We start from the raw sequence: 25,606 nt of genomic DNA, 5'->3' as shown, positions 1-25,606 counted from the left end.
GCTCATATGGCTCTCAGAGGTGTGCCTGCTGTTCTTTAAAGAAGTGATTTTTGCTTCTAATTTCATAAATTATATCATACTAATTGCTGTTGAATCATCACACCCCATAGGGAGCACTTTGTAGATGGTAATGATATGTTCTTTGCACCATCCTACTGGCCCCCACCTGTACTGCTTAGTGCATTTTACCTCTCATCCGTTCCCTTTAATATCTTCCAACCTAGCTGATCAACTTTTACCTTACATTGAATACATTAAAGAGTAAATCCTTTGGGGAATCTATATAGGTGCCAAGAAATGTGACTTGGAAGTGTGCTTAATACAGCACAGATTGCTGCCAGCCAGTTTGACAGTGATGGATTGAAAGATATAAAAGAGCCAGTAAAACAAGTAAAACATGGAAACTGAAGAATTAAGGAGTTAAAAAAGGAATATCAAGAAAAAGTGTTGGTGAATATAGAATCAAAAGGAGGGTGCACAGAAAAGTACCATGTGTATGCAGTGTGGCAAGAGAGAGAGAGAGAGAGAGGCATGTTGGTGGAATCAAGATGTAAGAAGACAATTGAAGAAAAGAAATGAAAGCCTTCAAGCTCTGATAGAAGATAGACTTGGAAGCAGATAGAGATGTAGAATTGGAAAAGATGAGGGAGGCCAAAAGCCAGTTGGCAAGGGCAAAGAGGAGTAATGAATCGGTATCTAAACACAATAGCAGGAAAAGGGAAAATATTCAGGACATTAAAGTGGGTGTGGAAACATGTAAAAGGGCTAAAGCATATAGAAGATGAACTGTAAAAATTAAAAGCTGACAATGAACAAATACAGGCAACATTTTGGAAATCTGAATGTAGAAAATAAACATGAACTGGTGGATTTTGGCAAAATAAGAGGGACCCATAGAGAACATAACAGCTTTAGAGATTAAAAGCCCTAGCATAAATGAAAAACAACTGATTTAATAGAAGCAGCATGAAAGCCAGTCATCCATGAGCTCACAGAATATACATGAACTAGTGGATTTTGGCAAAATAAGAGGGACCAGTAGAGAATATAACAGCTCTAGAGGTTAAAGGGCCCTAACACAAATGAAAAACAACCGATTTAATAAAAGCAGCATGAAAGCCAGTCATCCATGAGCTTACAGAATATACAAAATCTTCACAAAGAAAAAGACAAGGCCAGAGGAGTGGGAAAAGAGCCTTACTATAATGGTATACTGTATTATGCTGTACAGAATAAAGAAGGATGCACTGCAACATGGAAATTATGGAAGAAGTATGACAGTCTGTGCAAGGCATGAAGATATTGGGTAAGATGCTGGGGAAAATGTTGGGAAAATTTTTTTAACGCCGGATTTTATGTACCCATCTTAAGTCTGCTCTAATAAGGGGACATTTTTATTTACCAGTAATCTAGCATCTCTCTCCATTTCATCCATGCTGTAGCTACTCTCTTATTGCTTTCTCAACTCCTGCTTCACAGCCCAGTGTGTCCCCAAGGGAACAGAAATTGCTCTACCTCTTTTAAAAGTTTACCATTTCGGGCATCAAAAATTTCTTTCTCCATGTCAATTTCTTTCTCCATGTATATTCTAAAATCCTGAATAATTCTTGTGACACCATCTGTTACATTCAGAGAAAAGTTCATTCACTCATTTTCCTCAAAACAACTTTATGCCCACTTTCCTGACTGTACTTTTACCTTTGATGCCTTTCCAGTCACCATAAGCTTTGCTTTATGTACAGTATATGATTTTCAGTCCTCTTGGATAGTTTTCTTATATACTTTATTCTTTGTTTCTTTACTTATATTTCCATACTGGGGTGTTACTGTCTTTATTGGAGTCACTGGGCTTGTAGCATTCTGCTTCTCCCTCCAGGGTTGCAGATTAGCTAGTGAAGAAAATTATACAAATAATATTACTGTATGCTTTGAATAACTCATTGTTCGCATAAGTGATGTCCTCAGTTTTCCAATGGTGAAGTTCACTTCCAATAACTCACTTTCCAAAAGTGGAATTCACCTTCAATATTTATTTAAGTTGATGCTCAACATGGCTGTAAACTCCTGGGCTACTTATAAAGTCAATTAAGGGGATCGGCCGGTTTCAGACTTTTTTAACGACAGGTTGTTGATATATAGGGGTTTGTTAAAGGATATTGTGTGGAACTTCTGGGGAAAAATTTTTGTTCAGTGACCTTAGGTTTTGTGACACCAGAGCATTTTTCGCCAAAATGGCCATTTTCAAAATGCATCTCCTCCTTTGCTTTTTGGTTGTAAGGGATGAGATTTGAACCACGTATAAAACACATATGGACCTTCGATACAAAGTTGGGATTTTTGAATTTTCAATTATTTTTCGAGATATGAATTTTTTTTTTTTTAATGAAATTTTCCGGAAAAATTACAGAAAAAATTGCCAAAAATCAGAAACTCAAAATATTAAAAATCCCCGGCTTTGTTTTAATCTACCATGTTTCCCCATGTTATATTTAAAATTTCATTTAGATTGGTCCAATACTAAGGGAGGAGATGCATTTTAAAGGCGAAAAACTTATGTTTTGAGAAATGGGCCTTCAAAGTTTTAGTTACATAAAAAAAGTAAAAGGGACTTCAAAGACTGTGTTACAATTAATTCTATGGTTTTAATTTTTATTAATGCAAAATGATTATAAATAAGAATATTAATTGATTATTTATGTGCCTAAGACACATTCTTATAAATTTTAGGTTCCTGGTCCCCCCCTGTCTGATCTTGCTGCAAGGTATTACTCTAGGGTATCATAGTTGCCTACACTTTTTTATTAGTGTCTCGAATCCATCCCTTGCCAAATGGATCCTGAGAATTACTTTACATTCACAATTAGGGATTCGTGATTCAAGTAATTCATCAAGTCTTGCTTCACTTATTATGATCATTTTATTTTCAGGATCGTCTATAATATCAGCCTCCGAGCTACTGCTTTCTTTTTCTAAAATATCTTTGCCCTTTGGTAGTGACGAACAAATAAAGAGGCGTTTAGGGGTGGATGTGGTTGGTCTCTGGTCAGCAGAGATCGCTGCCTGCGCCGTTTGATGGGCGACAGCTCTCTCTCTCTCCGTCGCTCCATTCCCCTCTATGGCACTAATTTCTTGAACTCTTTCTTCTACTTCTCGCCTGGACTTTTCCACTTGGCTTTTCCGCATTCTAGAAGCATGAAGTGAACTCTTGGACCTTTTAGGCACGGTGAAAAACAAAAACACCTCAGAAAATACAGAGTTCAGTCAAGGCTAGCGAGCATGAAAACATGTCCTTCTAGCTTGAAGTTTATAGGCAACTCTCGGCCACAGTCGGCGTCATGGTATGACGTGTGCGTTGTCATGGCTAGGAATAACTAAAAAGGTGCCGAGTAGGATATTATTGACATTATACATTTCATTTCAAAGGAAGTTTTCGTAATATATATCGTAAAAACTATACCAGACTAAATCATTTGCGCTACTGGTGTTTTATGGGTATACAGTTATTGTTACATTTTAGGCCATAACTAGAGAAATACGGCAAATTTTAGCATAATATTTCGTGGACACATTCTTGAACCCTATACGAAGCCATAGAATTTTTTTCAGCAAATCGAATTTTTTAAAGATTATTGGTTTTTTTTAGGCGGCCGATCCCCTTAAGTAGTCTTGATATACACCATAATCACTTTCCATACTTATGGTTTATCACCAGAATGCCAAACAGCACTGTATTTCCTGTCAGTCTTTAGATTTACTATTTGTCTTTTAAAAAAAAAAAGGCCATACAAGTTAAAATAAACATCTCACTTGACTGAGCACTCGTCATAAATGAACATGAAGTATACTGTACTCCTCAAGAATGTATCCAATCTGTCTTTATAAATACTGTAAGCTAACTTAAAAATAATTTTGTGTTCAACTGGTATATTAAAGTCTAAACAGCGAAGACTGTTCTCACCTGGAGGTACAATCTGGGATAATTGGACGATTGTTAACCACAAATTAATTGCTACAGTGCTCCGAGTGCTCCTCCCATGCTGCAACCTAATAAAAATAAGTCGGTACTATTAATCATTTATGGCCTACATAAAATTACTACTGCGAAATCACTATACATAACATGTCCACTTTTACAGTTATTCATTAATATTCTTTATTAATGTACATATAAAGAAATACAAGAATATGCACAACATCTAACCTGACAATCCCTAGAGCAGTACCACTGGTTACCGCAACCAGCGCAAACAAACTGTGCTCGCTGCTTGTGGCACCCTTGGCATTTAGGGTTGCCACTGCCTTCTTCTTGGTGGGTAGATTTCTTGCTTCGACTTTCAGGCTAAAATGAAAAATTTTTAGGTAAAACAAAACTCAAACCCAACATTTTGTAATATAATTGACCATTTGTGCATTAAATGCCTGGCAAGTACTGTCAAAAATATACATGAATGTTTACAATACAATTGAAACAAATATCAAAATAAAGAAAATAAAATACTGCAGTTAAAAAGATAGTAAAAAAATAAGAAAAAATAATCAAAACAAATTAAAAAAAAATAATGAAAATAAACAAATAAATACTGAGTAAGAATCTCAGGGAATTTTGTAGAAAAGTTTCCCCAAGTATTTTGCTATTTTTAACCTTTCTCCTAGAAGCACAACTAAATGGTCAGTGCTCACAGAGCAACTGCTTTTCTATTATTGCTAAAACATTTGAGACTCTTATTTAGCACTTAATTTCTAAAACGATAAGAATCTCACAATCTTCTGTTTGAAAAACACTATAGATTCCATAATGGTCAGCTGGTGATCTCATATCCTACCCAATACTTATGCAATCACCCTTTCAGGAACTTGAGGAACTCCCTATGTCTTTGCTCTTTACTATCAACAATGTCTTTGACAAAGCCTGGCCTATGAGACCCAGTTACCCAAACTGCCAGCTTATAGCTTTATTCGTCTCTTTATACTCACTTTACGTTTTACATCAGAATGGTCTACAGTATTTCTGTTGTGGGTGACAGTGCTACATTTGCCCTTTCTATCTCCACTGCTGTCCTTCAACGGTCTATCCAAACCCTTTTACTTCCTTCTATCAATGACTTCCAAATCCTCTCTTTCCTTATGCATTCACATGCTGTTGATTCTGATGCTCACAAATCATCTTCCTTTCTTTTTAATCCTCCCCAGAAGAATGTTGTTAATCTCCATTTGCTTGGTGTCCTACCATTAATGTTGCCTTCAGTTATATTTGAATGGGTCAAATGAAGCTTTTGTAATACTTCTAAGATCAATCTCCCTCCCATTTCTATCTTGTACATCTTATAACTTTGAAATGTTACAAAATTTGGAAACTAAGCTGATCTGACCTATCAGTATTGGGTCTTAGAAGTAAATAATGAGATGTCTTGGAAAGATTTGTAAACACAAAAGATTTTAGGATAACAAAAAGAACAAGTAATAAGATAAATGCTAAGCAAACTGCAGTTCCAAAGCTTCCAAATTATACTGTATATGTTGATGAATCGCACAGAAAAACCAAGAGTGAAAACAGTTTATTAATAACTAAAGTTGATTTTTCAATAAAAAAAGTTACTTATGATAGCCTTAAATGTGTACCAACTCAAATTATCACACTCAAAAACAGAAGAGCTTCCATCTTTCTGTCTGTACTTTTAGATTCCAAACAATCCTCCAACAGTAGTAAAATCATTCCAGATTTGTCTGACTTTCTGCCAAGATAGTGGGGTCAGTTGGGACAAGAAAACTTTTGTAAATAAATGGGTTTTTATTTAGGTGGTACAACTCTATATGAAATACTGGTCCATGAGCCATCAAGGCTAACAAGGGAGCATGAAAATGGACAGGTATCATGTTAGAAAGACTATAATTTTATATTGGTCAGAACTCCACATACAGGCAGTCCCCGGTTTATGACAGGTCCGGCTTACGACATTCCGAGGTTACGACGCTTTTCAAATATATTAATCAAAAATGATTTCCCGGTTTACGACGCATGTTCCAGGGTTACGACGCGTCGTACGCCAATCCGACGGAGGAAATATGGCTCCACAACGGCAGAATAAAAATGTTGAGGTTTTTTTGATGAAAAACTCAATAAAAATGCAGTTTACATCGTTTTCAATACACCCAAAGCATTAAAAGTAAGGTTTTCTTAGGATTTTTTACGATTTTCGACGATTTTTCAGTTTACGACGATTTTCGTTTATGCCGCGGCTTAAAAACGGAGCCCCCCGTCATAAACCGGGGACTGCCTGTAATTGGGCATGAAAAGAGAGGAATCTACTCCCCACACTGTATCTAGTATGGCAGCAGATACCCAAGAGTTCTACATTGAAGATTAATGCTTGGTTATGAGGATGAGGAAGAAGTCAGAGGGGCCTGCATCAGCACAAGAGGAAGAGAGAATTTGAGTAGCAGCAATGATAAGGCCCATAGGGAAATATGAAAAGACTTATGAGTTAGATCACTCAAACAGAATTATCCAAAAATATAGACACTCATCACTTGACGATCAGCTCTCTGACCAATTGGTGCTGCATTTAGAAACAGAACTGTACAGTACATGTTAACTGCAGATTCCATAAGCAATTATATATCTAAACTTATGTCTTGTTTACCCTGTCTTTCTTTCTTACTAGTGTGCTGTTATTTTATTCTGAGTTCTAACAGTTAACATCCATAACAAAATAAAACTAATATAATTGTGTATCAGCAAACAAATTGCATTACATGTTTATCAAAGATTTCACCCTAAGCTCAAGTGAGCGACATATTTAGATGGTGTAAGTATTTCCTACATAATACTACCATATAAGTAACAATGGCTCCTTTTTCTTTCTGTGGACAGCTTTTTTTTTTCTTTACTTCTTGAGCAGTCAAACACCCACTGTGGGCTCCAACTGCTAATCTGCCACTAATACTACTGTGTGTGTGTGTAGATTTACATTGACCTTATGCCTGCACAAGTTTATGACAACAGTGTCATCTCAACCACTGAAATTTCTTTAACCTTCTACATCCATTACTCAGGAGTACCCCTCCTACTTCCCTCCATCTTCTCCACCTCTAATGGATAACTCAGACTGTGTAAATGAATTTACGAATGCTTTAATTTGCAAACAACATGAAAATTCATTAAGCACTAAAGTATTACTTGATGACACATGTATGAGAAGAGAACTTTGTTTTTGAAATATGCAAAGCCACGAAAAAACAAATGACTGAACAGCCCTATTCCATTAGCATACCAAGCTAAAAGTGGTATGGAAACAAAACCTAGGCCACCTGAAAAAAAGTGGCTGTTCAAAAGAGTTACAACTCTACAAACATTGACCATTACCTACCATCTGAAACTGTTTCCATATGAAACACATATTATTGGACTAGTTTTAATGGAAAAGATTAATATATCCCACCACCATAGTAAAAATAATGGAGATGAAAATATCCCACCACCATAGTAAAAGTAATGGAAATAGGGAATGAATTGTTAATGGAAATGGGAATTTCATTGTGAATTACAGCCTGGGAGCAAACAAAACAGGTGTGCTTGAGCTGACAGGTGTATCTGGAATAATTTTACCACTGTTGGAAGGTGCTTTGGAGCATGGTTGTGCCAACAATGAGGTTGGGGGCTCTTCCATTTTTTAGCATTTCTGGAAAATATGCTGCCTGGCACTCAAGGCTATCATTAAATGATGGGTGGTTTAAACTCGTTTAAACAAACAAAATAAAAGCACAAAGGTCTGCAAAATCTTTTATGGGCAATGTCAAAGTCTTTAGTCTTCATTTCATACAACATGTTACTCCTCTTATACTACAGTTACTCCTCTTATACTACAGTAAAGTTAAAACTATAGTTATTAAACCATTACTGTATAGGAAAACACCAAGATGTGCCTGAATATTAAGTAGTTTATATGACCAAATCAGCTGCTTATGCAACATATCAGTAACCAGGATTTTCTTACTTGCGAATGGGCTGCTGTCTTTTCTTTGACAGTGGTTGTAGAGCCACCAGATAAGAGTGCAGAGAGTGTGAGGTACTGGGAGTTGGAGACTTCTACACCTGGTTTGTTAGCACCAGATGCACTATTTCGAGACTCTAACAGCAGCTGTAAAGAAATAATATACAGGATTTGAATATACTTATTCAAAAATAATGGAAATGAAAGAAAATAAATCTCTCATCACAGTACAGTATATTAATATTTCAAAATATCTTTTCTCAATTCACTGCAGTTTTAGTTTTTAGTTTTATTATTCTGGATTTTTTTAATTTATCAGGTGATGAGTACTATTCTTTTAACCTTGGAAAATAGCTTTTACTCCAAAATTTTGTTTCTTGACATTGTAGGGGTGTTAAATTAAAATGCTGAAGATACAAGTGTTCAGTTCAAGGTTTTTGAAAACTTTCTCTTATACACAATGAAGAATAGTGTAGGGTACAGGTAACTGTTTGCTATTAATGCATTAGTATCTTCTAGTGGATAATCATTATGCCTTGTTTTTCTGCATGTCACAATGAAGGAGAAGTTTTCAGTTCCAGAATGGGGATGCAGTGAAGTACATATTTTGTATGCATTCTTATGGAGTATTCCCAATGACCTGAATAACAAGCTTTCATGGGAGCGAATACCCAAGTGTAAAATGAGAATGAAAAGACATGAGCTCAACTGAAAACAAATAAAACTGATAAATTTAATTTTTTTCTATCTACATGGATTCTTTATATATATAAGTCCTATGGATACCTTTTACTAAAACCAATCTTTCATCATCTTATATATTATTTTACTTCACAAACATTTGTCCAACAAATTATATGCTAATCAGCATACATGACTGCTACCTCTTACCTTTGCTAAAGCAGAAGGGGCTTCTAATGAACTTTTAGATGTAGGGAGAGCTGAGGAGGTAGGGACGGTGGATGGCAGAGGTGGTGTCTGATCCCTGTTGGCAGGTGTTGATTCTCGGCTGCTCTCAGATCTCTTAGCACTGCTCTCACCACCTCCAACAGGGAAAATTGAAATCTGAAAAAAATTAGCAATAAATGTTCTTATTTCTGGAATTATAAACTTATGGGTCTTTTGAATTTCACTGAAGTTTACATATAATTCTTAAAGTTGCGACCTGTTCCAGTAACATTTCCACTGTATGTCAGTTTACTTTGGCACATCAAGTCAGCTGTAGCTGAAAATAGGTTTCGATCGACATAGTGTAGCTATTACATAAATTCAATAAAGACCCTAACATTTTATTAAATTTCACGTGACACTGTGCATATTCTTATAAGCACATTAGTAAGACATAATTGAAAAGCAATAAGTAGTATGGTAAAAAAAAAAATTATTTTTAAGTATTCATTATTGTGCATCCTAAAATCCACTTTGATACAAGCTGACAAGAAGGTGTGCACTAACTGCAACATTTGAGATATTTGCTGCCAAGGTATACTGCTAACTATCATCTTTATCCTATCAAAAGTAAAATGTGCATTAACAATGACTAAGTTAAGTAGTTCAGCACTACAGAGTTTTCTTTCTGATATTTTGAAAATTAATGGAACATACAATTTAAGACCCTTACATAAATCAGGACTAAATGAAATATGAGAGAAGGAGAAAGAAAAAAAAAGTAGGGCCAAATCCCTTAGGAAGCAACAGACCCAACAAGAAAAACTTCTGAATTATATGGATCACTAAAACTGAAGACAAATCCCTTGGTAGGAAAAGGAAACAGATTCACCAAACCAAACAATAAAGGACTGATAATTGCAAGAGTACATACGGATGGGCTGCAAAATGAGCTGTGAGGAGATTGAGCTTCCAACAAGTTCCTGGTATCTATTAGCCAGATATCTTATTTTCTCAATTCTTCAAAATACTCTTGTCCTTCCTCTTGGCAGCATACCCTTAATTCTCGCTACTTACTCCTATTTTAGTTTTTTCCCCATAAAACATGGCAGTCCACATCCCCAGTACAGTTTTCTGTTCACCCATTAAATGCTAAGAATCTCTATTACCCCCTCAAAAGAGCATCACTTGTAATTCTACTGATAGCATGTGTTTCATAATCATATGGTTCCTAAAACACTCCAAGCTAAAATTTAAACTATAACTCAATATGACAAACATAACACACTGCTTGCAAGTTAGACACCATAGTAGATGCGAGTTGATTTATTCATTACAAATCAGTAATACAGTGTTATCAGCAATATTGCAAATAGACATCATGCAGTCCTATACAGTATATCCATTTTTTTACTCATGCTTGTAATTAGCTGACATACCTGTGGAGAGCCTGGTTGTTTTTCATTTTGTGTCAGCTCTGCAAACCGTAAAAGGACATCTTTATATGAGACAGAAGGATCGCTTAGAGCCAAAGGATTCTTATTTGAAGCTGTAGTACGCGTGTCTGCTTCACTACTGGAGCTAGACACACTTGGAGGCCGGTCATGGTCTCGAACTGATCGCTTGTCTCCATCATAACGGTGTCGCCAAGCTCCTCTCATTGCTCTTCTGCTAGATGGAGTTTTCAAACTGAGCTTTAATATTAGCAACACTGTTCACTTAACTAGATAAAATAGATCCTGAAAATTGTAATGATGTCTAAATCTAGCTATGCCTTGTTTCAGAGATATTACATAGTTTTAAAAAAATTAAGCAGGTTGGATTTATTTATTATAAAGTAGCTGGACAAGATCCAAAACCAGGGTGGTGTTTATGATATGAAAATTAAATAATAACAATATAAACATTGTACGCCAAAAAACATGATACAATGTCTTCAGAAGCCCCTTACTAAGGAGAGCTGTTATATAGTTTTTGTAATACCAGACCAATGATATTGGAGGCTAAACTTACATGGACATATAGTTCCTACATTTCAATGAAAGGAGATATTTTCTAGGGCGAACTCACAACCCTCTTCAGTATGCAACTAAATGTTTTAAGTTGATACACAGTACATATTATCCTTGACCTTGTATGGATTCTAATATTTACCCCAAAAGCCATCAATTTTTAACTCAAGTAGCAAAACAAGAAGGCGCAATAGAAAATCAATTTAGAGAGAAATTATAACCAACCTTAACTATACTTTTAAGGTGTACTGGAGCTTACAAGTACTAGAAACTTTGCTATAATGAGCATTCAGATATATGACAGACAGGAGCAAAGCAGAACTATGCATTTCTCTGAAAACTTTACTAGAAATAGAGTAAGGTTCAGTTAACTTGCTCTACTAGCTTTAACAGGATAAAACAAGCTCACCTTATTGGTGGAGTATTAGGATTTTCCTTTCGATGTGCAGCAATTAGTTGCTGGACATTAACGGTGGGACCTTGAGGGCCATGGCCTGTGGCAGTAAAAGATAACGAAGGAGGAAGGCCAGGTAAGTTGCTTGATGTTGAAGGTGGCTTGGGTAATATAGGCTTCATAGAAGCCAAACCTGAAGTTAACTGTTTGCTAACTTTGCTATGCACTTCAGATGACATGGAGACCCTGGGGATCTCGCCGCCTGGTTTATTGTTTTGAGTATGGATGTCAATTATACTAATATTTGTGCTTCCATTACCTATGGCGCCCCCACGGTTATTCTCAGGTCTGGATGCAACTTGTGAAGCTGCCTGAAATCAATAAAATTACATTACCTAAACATACAGCAGAATTTTAGAGAAAAGATATATGTTAAATAGCACTGGTATAGAAAACAAAGATTCACTCACAAGAAACTGATAAGAATAGAATTACAGAGTGCACATTTGTTTACAATAATATAACAAAATTCTCTTTGTAAAAAAGAAAACAAATAAATGACTGTGAGAAAAGTGCATACAATGTCAATTAAAGAAAAAAAAGTTTTAAATATCAAAGTCAGACATTGAAAGGGCATTTATCCAAGACTTACTCATGACTTTCAAATTATGTGACAAAAGATCTCATGGTCCCTCCATATAGTGATGTGTGTGGTGCTTTTCTTTACACAAAAATGCTAAAGCATACCTGTAATGCATGTGGCGAGATAGATCCTGCTGCAATCATCTGACTCATCATCATTAGTGGAAGCTGGGAACTTCGAAATGAAGAATAAGCCCCTTGGGGCATGAAGAGCAGATTGCTAGCAGCTTCTTCACTGGTTTCATCATCACCTTTAACATCTACTTCAGATGGAGTGCTTTTCATCAAGAGGACCTGTCTCTTACGAACTAAGCGCACATATAGTTCCTCTTTGCGTTTTTGTAAGCTAAGAAGATTATTCCATTCTTCTTCTTTTTGCTTCAGTAAACACTCCATTGCCTAGAAGGAAAAGAACCACATTTAAAAATTTCAATGACATTCATAACGCTAGTATACAGTTTTAAAAACTCATACTCCACATCCCAAGGAGTATGGTGGTGAGGTCAACATATGGACTTCGACAGGTTTACAGGTGTAACTGGTGCTAAGCGGCCAAACTGAAAAATGCAGGTAATCACTACCTACAAGCACAGTGCTGTGCATGAGCATAGATTACTGTGACAATTGTCTCAGAAAAGAATGAAATCGTAACCGTGTGTTATAACAACTTTTCAGTTAATACTGGAAAGTTTCCATAACTACGACTAGTTCATATTAACTGAATGATTAAAAATATATCCTTACACCTTTTACTAGACTGCAGTGTCTCTATTATCATGAGTGGAAGCTAAATTTCCACAAAAGAAGCAACTACTTGAGATGCACTATAAACTTATTCTCACATACAAATGGCTATGAATTTCCACAAAAGAGGCAATTTCTTGAGATGCACTATAAACTTATTCTCACATACAAATGGCTATGAAATTCTGTTTCTTTAAGAAGTGATGCTAAGTCTCAAGTAACAACTACAAAATATAGCCTATAAGAAAATGAAAATTTATTCTTTACTAGTTCTAGTCTTCTTAAAGAACACCTGGACAAATATTTAGTCATGCAAAAAATGACAACCATAAAGCCTTAAGTCTGACTAATTAACAGGAAATTTGTGCCTGCATTCATTTCAGTTTGCCAAGTACCATGGGGCCCCAGTCAAGACCTACCCCACGGCTCACCAAAATGAGAGGAAATATCATGTACAGTCAACCACTACACGGGTTGTATGAGATACAATGCATAACTTTATTACATATGTTTTTGTAATCTTAAAAGATCAATGTCCAGGTCTGTTAATTTATGGCAGGGGTCTGAAAAGATACTGTCTTTGTTACTTTAAGCTGTAAATTACCAGACACTGTTCAGGAAAGTGTAATATGATGAACCTACTCTGACTTGGGGAATTTTTCCAGATGTTTTGGGTTCAGATGAACCAAATCAAGTGAAAAAATAAAAATTGTGTACTATTCAAAATGAGTGAAAAATTAAGTACCAAGGTAGAAAACTTTAATGAGGGATTACTGAATTGAGGTGCCCAAGAATAAAGGTAAAAATATAAGCACTGGAAACATAATGTCTGGAAATACCATAATTCAAGTGTCTCACCTCTAGGTCTTTCCTGACTTGGCCAATGGAACTTTCTATTTGCGAAATTGAGGTTAAGGAGTTCAGAGACAGCGAATCTTCCAGAGTCCTTGATCGTTTTGAGGGCACCTCGACAGCAGCATCCTCTTCTGCTGGACGCTTCTCACTTGTCTTAGGGGTGGGTGATCTGCTGGTGATCTTAGGTGCAGTAATTGATGATTCTAAAGGAAGAAAGCATGTAATAATTACTTTCAAACAAAAAATACTAACTGAAGAATATTTATTCTACAGCCCTGGCTTAACCTAGTTTGCCTAGTTTAACTGGGATCTTGTGGCCATAACTGTAATTGACCAGAAATAGCTTGAACTCAGTCATTTAGTCTATTCTTTTACAAATCATGACAATGAATAGTGCTGCCTTGGATTTTAGAATATACAAAAAAGGAAAGAGTGACTCATGATAATTACAACATACAACTATTTAGTCGTTTCAGGAGAAAGTATCACTTATTGGTAAAATCTTTTAAATCCAAAACATTTTGTCATGTACAATACACAGAAAAATAACAGAATTCAGACAATGTTTTCAGGTATTTAATTGGAACTTGGAAAATTATTTATTAAGATGGTCTTGCATCTTGCTCAGCAAGATATGGAAAATTATTTATTAAGATGGTCTTGAGTCTTGCTCTACAAGAATAAAAAAATCTGATGGTTTACAAATTTTTTTTTTGACAAGAGCTTTCCTTTTGTCATTTCCAAACACTTAGGTTTAAGAAACTTAAAACTAGAAGTGAAAACCACTATTAAGATACAGTATGTGTACCAAAATATCACTAATCAAAGAGGTACAAAAGTTATAAAATTATATATATATATATATATATATATATATATATATATATATATATATATATATATATATATATATATATATATATATATATATATAGTATTACACACAAAAGTTATAAATAACAAACAGACCATGAAAAACATAAGACGTACGGTAACTATATATAAATATAAAGTACTGTACATGAAGAATATTAACATAAGTAGTAAGCAAAAAAAAACATGAAGTTATCAACGATACAAGTCGTTTAAAATTAATTTTTAGCGTGTGCACAACCATCAGCTAGCATATGTATCGTATGCGGCTTGTAAGTAGCACCTCAACTTAGTGGACAATTCGGGGTCTAGTAGTATAATCTAGAAGACACCCTAGAACTGGTGTGGCAATTGTGTGAAAATCTGGCTTGCTCTTTCTTCTCTCTCTTGTTATGTGTTGTTATAAAAAGAAACACCCTGTGTGAACTGCATTTGTGCATGTGTGTTATCGGCTGTTTTTATAGTGAGCAAATAGCCTAGCTACTGTTTGTTATTACATTTTGTTATCTCCACATTAAAGAGCTAAAAAACATTTCATCCAAATCTTTACATGTTTGTGTGATTGTGTGCTGGGCTCATTAAAGACTTACATCCGCAATATTGTTAGCCTTATACCTTCATGAACACTATATTTGCCGATTATCACTGTTATATTAACCACACATTATTAAGGATATTAACTCTTTGAAAAAACTTGGAATAAACCATACAGTATACAAAGCAACATAGATAGGGAGTCTGTCTCTTATTTTCTCCAACTTTCCCTGTGCATTGTGTACCATATTTCATTCAAAGTTTCGACAAAGCTGATATACCTTAATAAAATGTTATTAATATAATTGTGTTAATCTGTACATACGGTGCATTTTATATTTACACCAGGTTTCAGCCAATGACACAGCTACGCCCAAGGTCCTTTAAATATTTAAAGGACCTTGGTTACGCCTAAACTCAAGTAGCTTTCGACAAATTTCTGGAGTAAGGATTTCGAAAATTTTCATATGCCATACCAACTCAATAACAATATTAGAGTAGTATATCTTTAATGAGTCCTACACACACACGCATAAAGGTTTATGTGAAATGTTCATTAGATTTTTAAAGAGGAGATATCAAATATGCGAGTACAAAGCTTGCTCTGTATAAAATCAGCAAAAGAATGCACATACACATTCACATGCAGTGGATGCAGTAGTTTATTCTATTATGCCCGCGTGCATTCTTACTTTCATTACTGTCCTCAACAGCTTGCAAGACCCTCTTCAAAACCTGTCATCATTAGTATTTGTATAGAAAAGGAATTCTCATAAAAGCTAAGGCACTGTTATACAAAATGGCCAAACACGAACTTCAAAACGCGTTTCCATTTGTAACCTTCAAAAGACAATGTAAATATTTTGTTCCCCCAGCCCCCAATTTAACTGATGTTTCATTACACAACATTCCTAATTTACTATTTAAGGAAACCGGTAAAAATAAATTACGGACAAATATGCGTAAATAAAAAAAAAATCCAGTCCGTCAGTAGCGAATGTTGAGGTGATAAGCACTGTCAGACAACCTAAACAAAACTTCACTTGAAAGTTTTATATCTGATTTTGTTGCCGTACTTTATATTCTAATATTCTATATATTTTTGTACTCATTAACTAACGCTTTGACACTATTTCCAATTAAAACCAAATTGGACAATAATTATCAAGATCAGTCAAGAATCGTAGGATTAAAAGGGCGTCAATCTTTGATATTATGAATTATACTTTATAGCATCTGTTTGTCATGATTTCATTCTTAACTGAGAACCACAGTTGAAAATGTATTCTTAAAGAAATTTAACATTTGTATGGACGCATACTCAACGAAACTCCCTTGATGCATATCTGGGAAAATAAACTTTCTTTCATAATGCCTACAAAGAAAACAATTACATGGTATTCATTATCAAATTAAAACGTGGTGACAATCTGATTAGAGTCATTCATACACAAGAGAAAAGTGGGCACGGCGGAAATGCCCAAAGATTAGCCAGAGAAAAACTCACGATATCGGGGTTCATTTAACGAGGTTTTAGCGTACTTGCATAAGCACATGCATAAAAGATGGCATTTTGATATGAAGAGCAGACTCTTTACGAGGCTGATGGGTAAGTTATCCTGGAAACAAAGAAGCTACGCTTACAAGTTTACACAGGCAAGCCATTAAGTAACGAAGTCCGATAAAGCGATGTCCAACATATAGGACTTTAATTTGTCGGGTTTCGTTACTTATTAGAAGAGCAGTTAAATGAGATATTACTGTGTATATATTTAACTGCACTTCCTCTACCCGCACTGCCCATGACCGCACTTTTTAAATCGCCACCTTTGGCATATGAGCGTCTTAAGAGATTTTTCGTCTAGAAAACCCCAAGAGAAGGCAAAATTATTGACAATAATTTTTTTTTTTTTTTGGTCTCGATCTTATTGCTACGAGAACAACTGTATAATGGAAGAGAGAGAGAGAGAGATCAGCTGTTCAGTCCATTCCTCCAAGGATGACTTGAAAAAGCATCATACAAAATTGAATCTTTTACATCTTTTAGCGTTTTTATTTTGAAACGATGGAGGAGTTTTTGTATCAAAATTGTGAAGTGTGCCAACTAATTTTATGTAATTGTATTAGCCTATGTAAATTTTCCGAGTCTTTACCTTGTGCTTGGCAGTTCAACTTGAAACAAAAAATGTTGTCTGAATTTGTCTAGCTCGGTGATCTTTATGATTTTCACTAATTTATAGGTTTTCATGAAAGTTTATGTTTTATCTTTGCTTCATGAATTTATATAAAAAATACCCGAGACAAGATTATATCTGAATATACTTACACGTATACGCTTCAGTTCAACATTAAAAGTAATTTGATAATTGTGCTTTCAAGCTGTTACATTTGTTACACAGACATCATTCATTATACTGTTATATACATTACTAACAATAAAATAACTTTGGTTTGCTTCTGTTGATGACAGTTACTTGTTCATGAAAACCGTTTTGGTAGGCTAAGCTACTGTGACGAAGATCTTAAACACATTTTGTTGCTTGCGTCATATCTTTTGGCCGTTTTGTGTTTAATACGCTTATTATAAAAAGAAAACGGGAATCACTCTTATTTTTTAATTTATAATTTTTTTTTAAGTCGGTGTATATTTTCATAGGGTAGCCAGGGTAACCCTACTGTATTATTATATATATATATATATATATATATATATATATATATATATATATATGTGTGTGTGTGTGTGTGTGTGTGTGTGTGTGTATGACTAATTCACGAAAATGTGGAACGTGATGAATATATAAATATAAGGCAATGCCACAAAGGAAAGTGAAACAACGGAGTGGTGCTGGGCCTTTCGACTTACTGTCCTTTACTTAGCAAGGCCTAGCATCACTCCGTTGTTTCACTTTCCTTCGTGGCATTAAGTAACCCATAAAAACGCCAAGACGTGGAAAATAAAGCCTTTATTTTCCACGTATTGGCGTTTTAATGGGCTCCTTATATTTGATGGAATTCTGTTTTAACAGAAAATATTTCATAGTCATATATATGTATATATGTGTGTGTGTATATGTGTATGTGTATATATATATATATATATATATATATATATATATATATATATATATATATATATATATATATATTATGCACACATCCTCAACAGTCATTTCCGCTAGTATTCTCAATAGGATCATTTCCGCTGGTCTTCTCAAACTTATCCTAACCCATGTCATTATCATGTCATCTTGGTGTGTCTCTCTTTAATTCTCCACACTTAACTTCAAAATTCTCACTACATCAGCCAAGGACTGCATTCACTCAAGACAATGTCTTTCTATTTGTGTCCTTTTTCGCGAGATCCATTTGCTGATCAACCTGTCACTGCGCATTTAGTTCTTCTTCCCACTACAGTGCTTGCCCACATTCAGCACTCTGATTTTACTGTTTGTCCTCTTTCTCTCTTTTGCTGTTTTCTCAACTAACTTACGCTTCCACCACGATTCCTGTACCTGACCTTTTATTGTCATGCAATTGCATCTAAAATAATCATTTTACATTATAATCCTTTCAGTCTCTCATCCCATCACTCTACTTTTATATAATCATAAACGCCTGCTGCAGACTCGGTCACCCCCACCCTCCTCATATACTCCTTAAAATATAGCCTTGTTTGATCCATTGTCTTTTTATATACTATTCCAAATTTCTTCATATGAAATCTCCTTGTCTTCATTACATTTATAGCCAACTTTCAACCCCTTCCTCTATTTTAAGTTTCACCTCCACCAAATAATGACCATAGATATCTCATCCACTCTTTTACCATCATGTGTATTAACTTTTCTTGTATGTGGTTTGATTTTATTTTTATTTTAACTTTCTTTTGCGTCCACTTTTTTTAAGGATTTTTCTCTTTTATTTTCATTCCTGCAGCATTTTATAAATTTATTCCTATCCACATAAATATGTATGGCTCTTCTTCTAAAGTATTACCGTACTGAAAATACTGTTTCAATTTTCTCACAAAAATAAGGTCTACATTTAATATAACATTCTTTGCTAAAGAGGAGCCTTGTAGCTTTCTAGCTATTTGTTTGCAAAAAATGAACTCAATCACACATCGTGTACGGTAGCCATGTCCTAAAAGTGGCTAAGCTGAGGTTGGGTAGTATTTTAAGCATTGTCTCCTAAAAAATCAAAATAAAGAAAAGTCTTAGTCCATCTGCAGCCAGCCGTGAAACACGTAGATACTCTCATGAGAGAGGTATTGGCTGGCTGGAACTACAGTATCGACACTGCACTAAGGCAAATAAACTCCCAGTCTGTCTATATCCCAAGGAAAGCGAGAGCCTGCTGCTCAGCAGCTACATTAGTCGCAAGCTTAGGGACTTTTTTTTTTTATTTCAGTTTTCCATCAACCCCACATAATCAGAATGTCGATTACTTTAACAGTTTAGAAAGCAAATCCAGGGGAAAATATCTACGTGTCTTCAAATTCAGGGGGAAATATCTACGTGTCTTGTATTGCAAGTGTACATCGTGATTTCTTATTACGCTAAGAATCTGCAGTTAATTATACACGCTAGACGGATATGGGCTGCGACAAATTCCTTAAATGTTCCTTCATATCTACTTGAAACGAAAACAACATCTGGTGAATGTTGAGTGGCAAAAAAAAAAAAAATTAGAGAATCGATTACGTTGACTGATAAGAGAAAGGACGACGATAGGATGTGTAAATAATACTTATCCGCATCCAGCAATTGCTAAACTTCTGACAGATTCCTGTGTAAGATGCTCAGTAAGTTACATTAAAGAGAGGATGTGCGTGAATGACATGTTATTAAGAATTAGTGGAAATCCTGCAAAAATAATTCAGTTTCTACTCCGTTTTAGTTTTCTGTAAAAGAAAAACCATTGTGCCGGCTTTGCCTGTCCGTCCGCACTTTATTCTGTCCACACTATTCTGTCCGCCCGCAATCTTAAAAACCACTGACGCTAGAGGGCTACAAATTGGTATGATGATCATCCACCCTCCAATCATCAAACACCAAATTGCAGCCCTCTAGCCTCAGTAGTTTTTTTTTTTTTTATTTAAGGTTAAAGTTAGCTATAATCGTGCTTCTGGCAACGATATAGGATACGCCACCACCGGGCCGCGGCATTATACCGAGACCACCGAAAGATAGATCTATTTTCAGTGGCCTTGAATATACGCTGTAGCGGCTGTACAGAAAACTCGATTGCGTCGAAGAACTTCGGCGCCTTTTTTACTTTTTTATTTTCTTTCGCTTCTTACACGGTGAAACGCATCATGTAAAACATGGACAATAACATGTATACCGGAAAGATACATAAATGAATACATTTGAGGAGCGGTTAATGGAGGGGAACATATACTTCTAAAAAAAATACAGCGAAAATGCAAGAAGCGTTCTCGGTATTTTTTTTAAATAAATGGCGCCAGTTCTTTTAAGAACAAAGTTGAAGTTGCATACATAGATAAAATCACAAATGCAAGGGTGTTTTTTATGTATGAACGTCTGCAAAAAAAAAGGAAAAAAGAAAATGAGATGGTTATGAAAACAAGGTCTTGGGTCACTTGAGATTTACATTTTACAATTCCTGGCCATACCAGAATCGAGAAATTAATATAATAAGTTAAACATGGGCTTATCTGTTGGCCGCCAAAGAACGCGTCCTAGTCAGTTTACATATAACTGCAATAACGGAAATGTAAAAGAAGTGTTTTTTTAACAATGCTTACAAATCAGTACATAATTAGCTTAAATTTGTTTTAAGTGTTTGTGGCATTTCAAAGTAGTTAAATGCAACACATATCCTATTCAAAACCCTGTAAAATCAATTTTCGTATTAAAAAAAAATTGTACTAAACAATGTATATTTTCCCGACTCTATGAGCAAGACCGGTGAATACAAACAGAGCACAACCTTAAATTGATTCGGAGAATTTTCTAGGGCAGGAAATCAAGATCCAGCCGATCAACTGTTACAACTTTAGTGGCACATGCCTTCCTCACACTAGAAATCTTCAATTCTCTCTCTCTCTCTGGCGAGGGTCAACCATTATATTTGACGAACCACAACAACGTGACATGTAGTGACGAGTGTGTGTGTGCGCGTGTGTGTGTGTCTCCACTGATCTCTAGAATATTAGGCAACGTGTGTGGAAGATATGCGGCGATGCGTGCTTGGCTTTAATTTATCACTAAATCAATGTGTTTCATTCGTCCTCATAATGTTAAAAGAGAAATCAAGAGTACTATTCAAGTAAGATCAACTTTGTAATGTGAAAGTTACTGACAGAAGGTGTGGGGGAATAAATCTGCGGTACTTACCGCCTTTCGAGCTCTCGTCGGCCGATTCTTCAGTTCCTCGCTCATTACCTTCGCTTATAACAAGTTTATCTTCGTCATCTTCACTTGACACACGCCCTTCATCCTCGCTAGCCTCTGCCTCAATATCCATCTGGGGTGCCTCCACTTCCCCTTTGCTTTCGCCATCATTATCGCTTTCCCTACCCTCTTTCTTTTCCCCGACACTACTAACACTGGCACTCTCTTTAGGGACAGAGTCACTGCTACTGGTGGTGTCTTTTTTCTGGTCACTGTTTTCAGCGTCTTTTGTTTGTACTTCCCCATTGGCCAAAGCGTCGGCAGCCCCATCCTGATCACTGTCCTGAGACGGCGCCGTCACATTAGTATGGTTATCGTTAATATCTTGACGTTCGTCCCCACATCCCGTTTTCTTTGACTTGTCTTCTATGCACTCATCCGGGTCCCTGGTTGCGTCCATGGCTCCGGCCCCGCACTCATCCGGTATCATACTGTGTTCGCCTGAAAGTCAGAGAAAAATACATTGGTCTCACACTGGTAAATAATAGTTAATACGTCTGCTGACGCTTAATAACTGGAGAACTTAAGGTTATATACATGGGCATTTCAAGATGCAAAATGATCTGCAATACATTCACTACTCCTAAAGGGCACGACAGAAAAGTGTTTACAGAAAAAAGATTATTTACTTGGCTTTGCGAAGAAATCTGAAATCTGCCGAAAACAGGCATCAATCAAAGCGAGTAAAAAATAATGCTTAAAACAACCGTCACTTCCAACGCACTTTTAACTCGTTACTTGAACGATTGTTATTAACATATAAATGTTTCAACTTTATAAACATTTTTTCCTTCTATATCCACTGCACAGAACGACAACTGTATCGTGATAATGAGCAAAATGATTTCTTTCCATATTCCGTTTCACTCGGACCGACAACAGCGCTCCACTCGGCACCAACTCTCGTCTTAGACTGACTCGACCGTAAGTTTTGGAACAATTCCGGCAACATCGGAGAATTGCAGGACTGAAAAGTTACGAGGAAATCGAGGTGAGCCCCATGACACACACACACACACACACACACACACACACACACACACACACACACACACACACACACACACACACACACACACGGGTGCTTCCTCATAAAACTTAGTCGAGCAAGCAATGACGGACTTATTTAAGGGACTTTCTCGATGTTTATTGAAAGCTTTATTTTACGGCGTCTGTTGAGTAAAACTCTTGTGTTGATATAATGACATCATCTGTCTAAAATACATTGTTTATTCATTTGCTACGAAATTTTTTTTAATATTTTTAAATGTAGTAAGCACCAAAAAATACCTATAGATAACACGTCATACTCGGCAATTACTGTAATAACTTATCATTACAAATACCCCTTTGTCAGGTATGATAAAAAACAAAGGAAATTCTTTGAGAGAGAGAAAAAGAGAGGGAGAGAGAGAGAGAGAGAGACTCCGGCCCATTCATAAACGTAGGCCCGGGAACCTTGAAGAAAGCAATTTTAGTGTTAGTTCAAGTACGAATTGTATTCCTGGAATTGCAAATTTATTATCATCATCATCATCATACACCACGCGAAACCAATTCTTCCTCCTTCAATAGAATGTAAACGTTAGTTACTATGGCGTCTGAGAGGAAGCGAATGAGTAAGTGAGCGAGTGTGTTTGCATTTACCAGGAAAACCGAACTGAAGAACTTTGGTAAGAACTCCTTAGCCTTCGCGCTTAAGAGCAGAATTCCTAGAAACAGCCACAGCCTCCTCCTCACTCCCACCCCACCCCCGAAAACCCGGTGATAAGCAAGCTTGTGTGACTGACTAACTGACAGACACCTTGCGCCCTCCCCCCACCCCCTTCCTCCCTTCATCCCCCTGCAAGCCGGGAGTGGTACAGGGTGGGGTAAAGGAGAACGGAGATTAAGCCGATAAAGTTTACATCACAATAGTTGCAGTCGCATGCCATCTTCTTTTACGTTATGCAAATTATTCTTGCGATGTTTATTTGGATTAATGGAAAGGCAAGGGAAAAATGGATTATCATCAATCTTACATTTGGTGTTGAACGTTCAGTAACTAAAGGAAGTATTAGTGAGGCATGAACTTGAACGCCAGAGAATATTCAAATATCATATAACGCCGATCCATGTAAAATTGGACTTCCGTGCCTGTCTAATTCTTAAATATTCGTTCATGATAATGACAAATTTACGGCCGAGACGATCCCGCTAAAATAGTACACAAGAGAACAGCACCCATAGAATACCTGCAGAATATTTCCAGCCCAATTTGACCTAAAACATTTAACACGACCTACGCAGTGTGACGTCACGCTCCCTATAGCCCCTCCCACCACTACCCTCAAAACCTTTTACTGCAACTTATCCAGTCCTTTAGATTCGGAACATGTGGCACCTCCGGTTCTACATGATGCGGTCTATTTTTTAGTATTTGGTACACATTTGATATATGCTTAAAGGGGTAAGAATAACCTGATTCAGAATAGGAAAATGCAGACATACAAGTCAAGTCATAACTCTGTGTTGTGGCTACATCAAGCCATGCTCCAGCGAAGCACGGAAATTTCTGTGCACCTACCGGCTTCAGTCTCCTACATATCGCACTAGCAAGTTTTCTGGCGTCTTGGAAACTTTTGATTTTTTTTAAGAGTGATTTCATCTGGGCAAAGCATTTTTTACATACATTTCAAGCCATTGCTATTGACCTATTTCTCCTCCAAATTGAACTGTACACCCTTTTCCACTTGAGAACCTCAAGATAAATAAAAACCAGATCTATCCATTAACCCGCGCTAACCTTTTTTACCACTTTTCACATATCAGAATTTTTCAACCTTTGATTTCTTATTACACCACATAGATATGCAAGCAGTTAATCTCAACAGCTTCAATCTTTTATTCACATTCAGCATCCACACTTCATTTCCATGAACGAGAATTGACTCGAGATTCCTTTCATATATGCATACTTCAGATTCCAATCTTTTCTAACACAGCCTGCTTTACTCCGCCTTTTCTAAAAAGTCTCATCTCTTCCGTCACTCTTTTTATTACTCCAAAAGCTTCCATTATTCCAACATCCATATGAAATGGTTAGCACATCATCTGTATAAAAGTGTAAATTCAAGTATAATATAGAAATATGGGAAAACAAAATCCAGTGGGGGAAGAGAACGTGATCTGAATAGATCTCCTAAGTTTGACTGAACTAAACATGCCGAAAATGGAGCAGGGAGCATATTCTGCTACAAAAATACCTCTGGCCATCTGGAGACAGACTGGTCATAACATGAACTCATGGTGACTGACGTATGTAAATGCTTCTGTGATCTTGACAGATGTGCTAAATGGTGATATTAAGTGTTCACTCACGATGGCTGGGAACTATGTACGCCAATTCTCTCCCCTCTTTCCTACTTACTATTACCCGTGCACATGACGGAAAAATTTGCGGAATGTGTGTGTGTGCGCGTCTGAACCGTTTACTTTGTCCAGCACAGATCTGGGTTTAATTATGCATCGTTATGCGCAAAAGAAAGACCCAATAAACCAATTCTCTTTAAAAAAATCAACTCTCTCTGAGAAAAAATGTCAAGTTTGAAAGAAACACCTTCATTGAAAATATAATTAAACACGATATCGTTTCTACTTATTTGTGTGCGCGTGTATGTGTGTGTATACATTATTCAGCACGCATAATGCATTTTTATGTTACCAGAACTAGATGAGAAATAAGATGTTAAGGAAACATCCTCTGAAGAGATTTACAGTAAAAGTTTAGTCATTACAAAGGCAGGTTGCACTATAAAAGCTCGTGAATTCAAGAAAAGGAGGCATGATGTCAAATTAGAATTCCTAGAAATCCAGCGGAGAAGCAGCCAGAAAAGAACCGACTTAGCTATGCTAGGTTAGCTTAGGCTTGAATGATAGGCTCCGTTGGGTTCGCCTGGGCCTCACAGAGGGGTGGAGGGTGATCCCGAGTTCAAGCCCCGTTCCTAGAAACACGAACCTTATCTCTGAGCCCGGTTTTTGACATCGATTATGACTCTGCTGACCTCAGCAGTGAATCATGGAAGGCGCCTTGGGGCTAGCAACCTTCTGTCAAAGATGACGTGCTGAGGACCAGAAGTTTAACACGCTCTGAAGTCACCTCATCTGAGGTCAAAAGTTGTAAACACGTATATATGTATATATACGTGTGTGTATATATATATATATATATATATATATATATACACACACACATACATACATACACATACA

At 36.3% G+C, this 25,606-nt stretch overlaps 1 protein-coding gene across 11 annotated transcripts in view; it reads right to left on the bottom strand.

Annotated features, from left to right (window-relative positions):
- The window catches only part of LOC136852569 (serine-rich adhesin for platelets-like), a 144,517-nt gene that overhangs the window by 3,867 nt on the left and 115,044 nt on the right, over positions 1-25,606 (bottom strand). For 3 of the 11 annotated variants that reach the window (XM_067127371.1, XM_067127367.1, XM_067127372.1), the window contains 9 exons: positions 21,299-21,796; positions 13,530-13,729; positions 12,033-12,326; positions 11,301-11,656; positions 10,319-10,547; positions 8,883-9,056; positions 7,995-8,138; positions 4,202-4,339; positions 3,959-4,044 (listed from right to left, as the gene is read on the bottom strand). In XM_067127371.1, the coding sequence (XP_066983472.1) occupies positions 4,003-4,044; positions 4,202-4,339; positions 7,995-8,138; positions 8,883-9,056; positions 10,319-10,547; positions 11,301-11,656; positions 12,033-12,326; positions 13,530-13,729; positions 21,299-21,785 (2,064 nt within the window). In that variant the 5' untranslated portion in view covers positions 21,786-21,796 and the 3' untranslated portion in view covers positions 3,959-4,002. Of the gene's footprint in view, positions 1-1,774; positions 1,890-3,958; positions 4,045-4,201; positions 4,340-7,994; positions 8,139-8,882; positions 9,057-10,318; positions 10,569-11,300; positions 11,657-12,032; positions 12,327-13,529; positions 13,730-21,298; positions 21,797-21,984; positions 22,383-25,606 lie in introns of those variants that run through there. The other 8 variants (XM_067127368.1, XM_067127363.1, XM_067127364.1 and 5 more) reach the window with 5 other exon arrangements.

The sequence above is a fragment of the Macrobrachium rosenbergii genome, chromosome 25, assembly GCF_040412425.1.
Source record: "Macrobrachium rosenbergii isolate ZJJX-2024 chromosome 25, ASM4041242v1, whole genome shotgun sequence".
In the NCBI taxonomy this organism is placed as follows: domain Eukaryota; kingdom Metazoa; phylum Arthropoda; class Malacostraca; order Decapoda; family Palaemonidae; genus Macrobrachium; species Macrobrachium rosenbergii.
The sequence above is the reverse complement of the archived record's forward strand: the minus strand, read 5'-3'. Positions and strand labels throughout refer to the sequence as shown.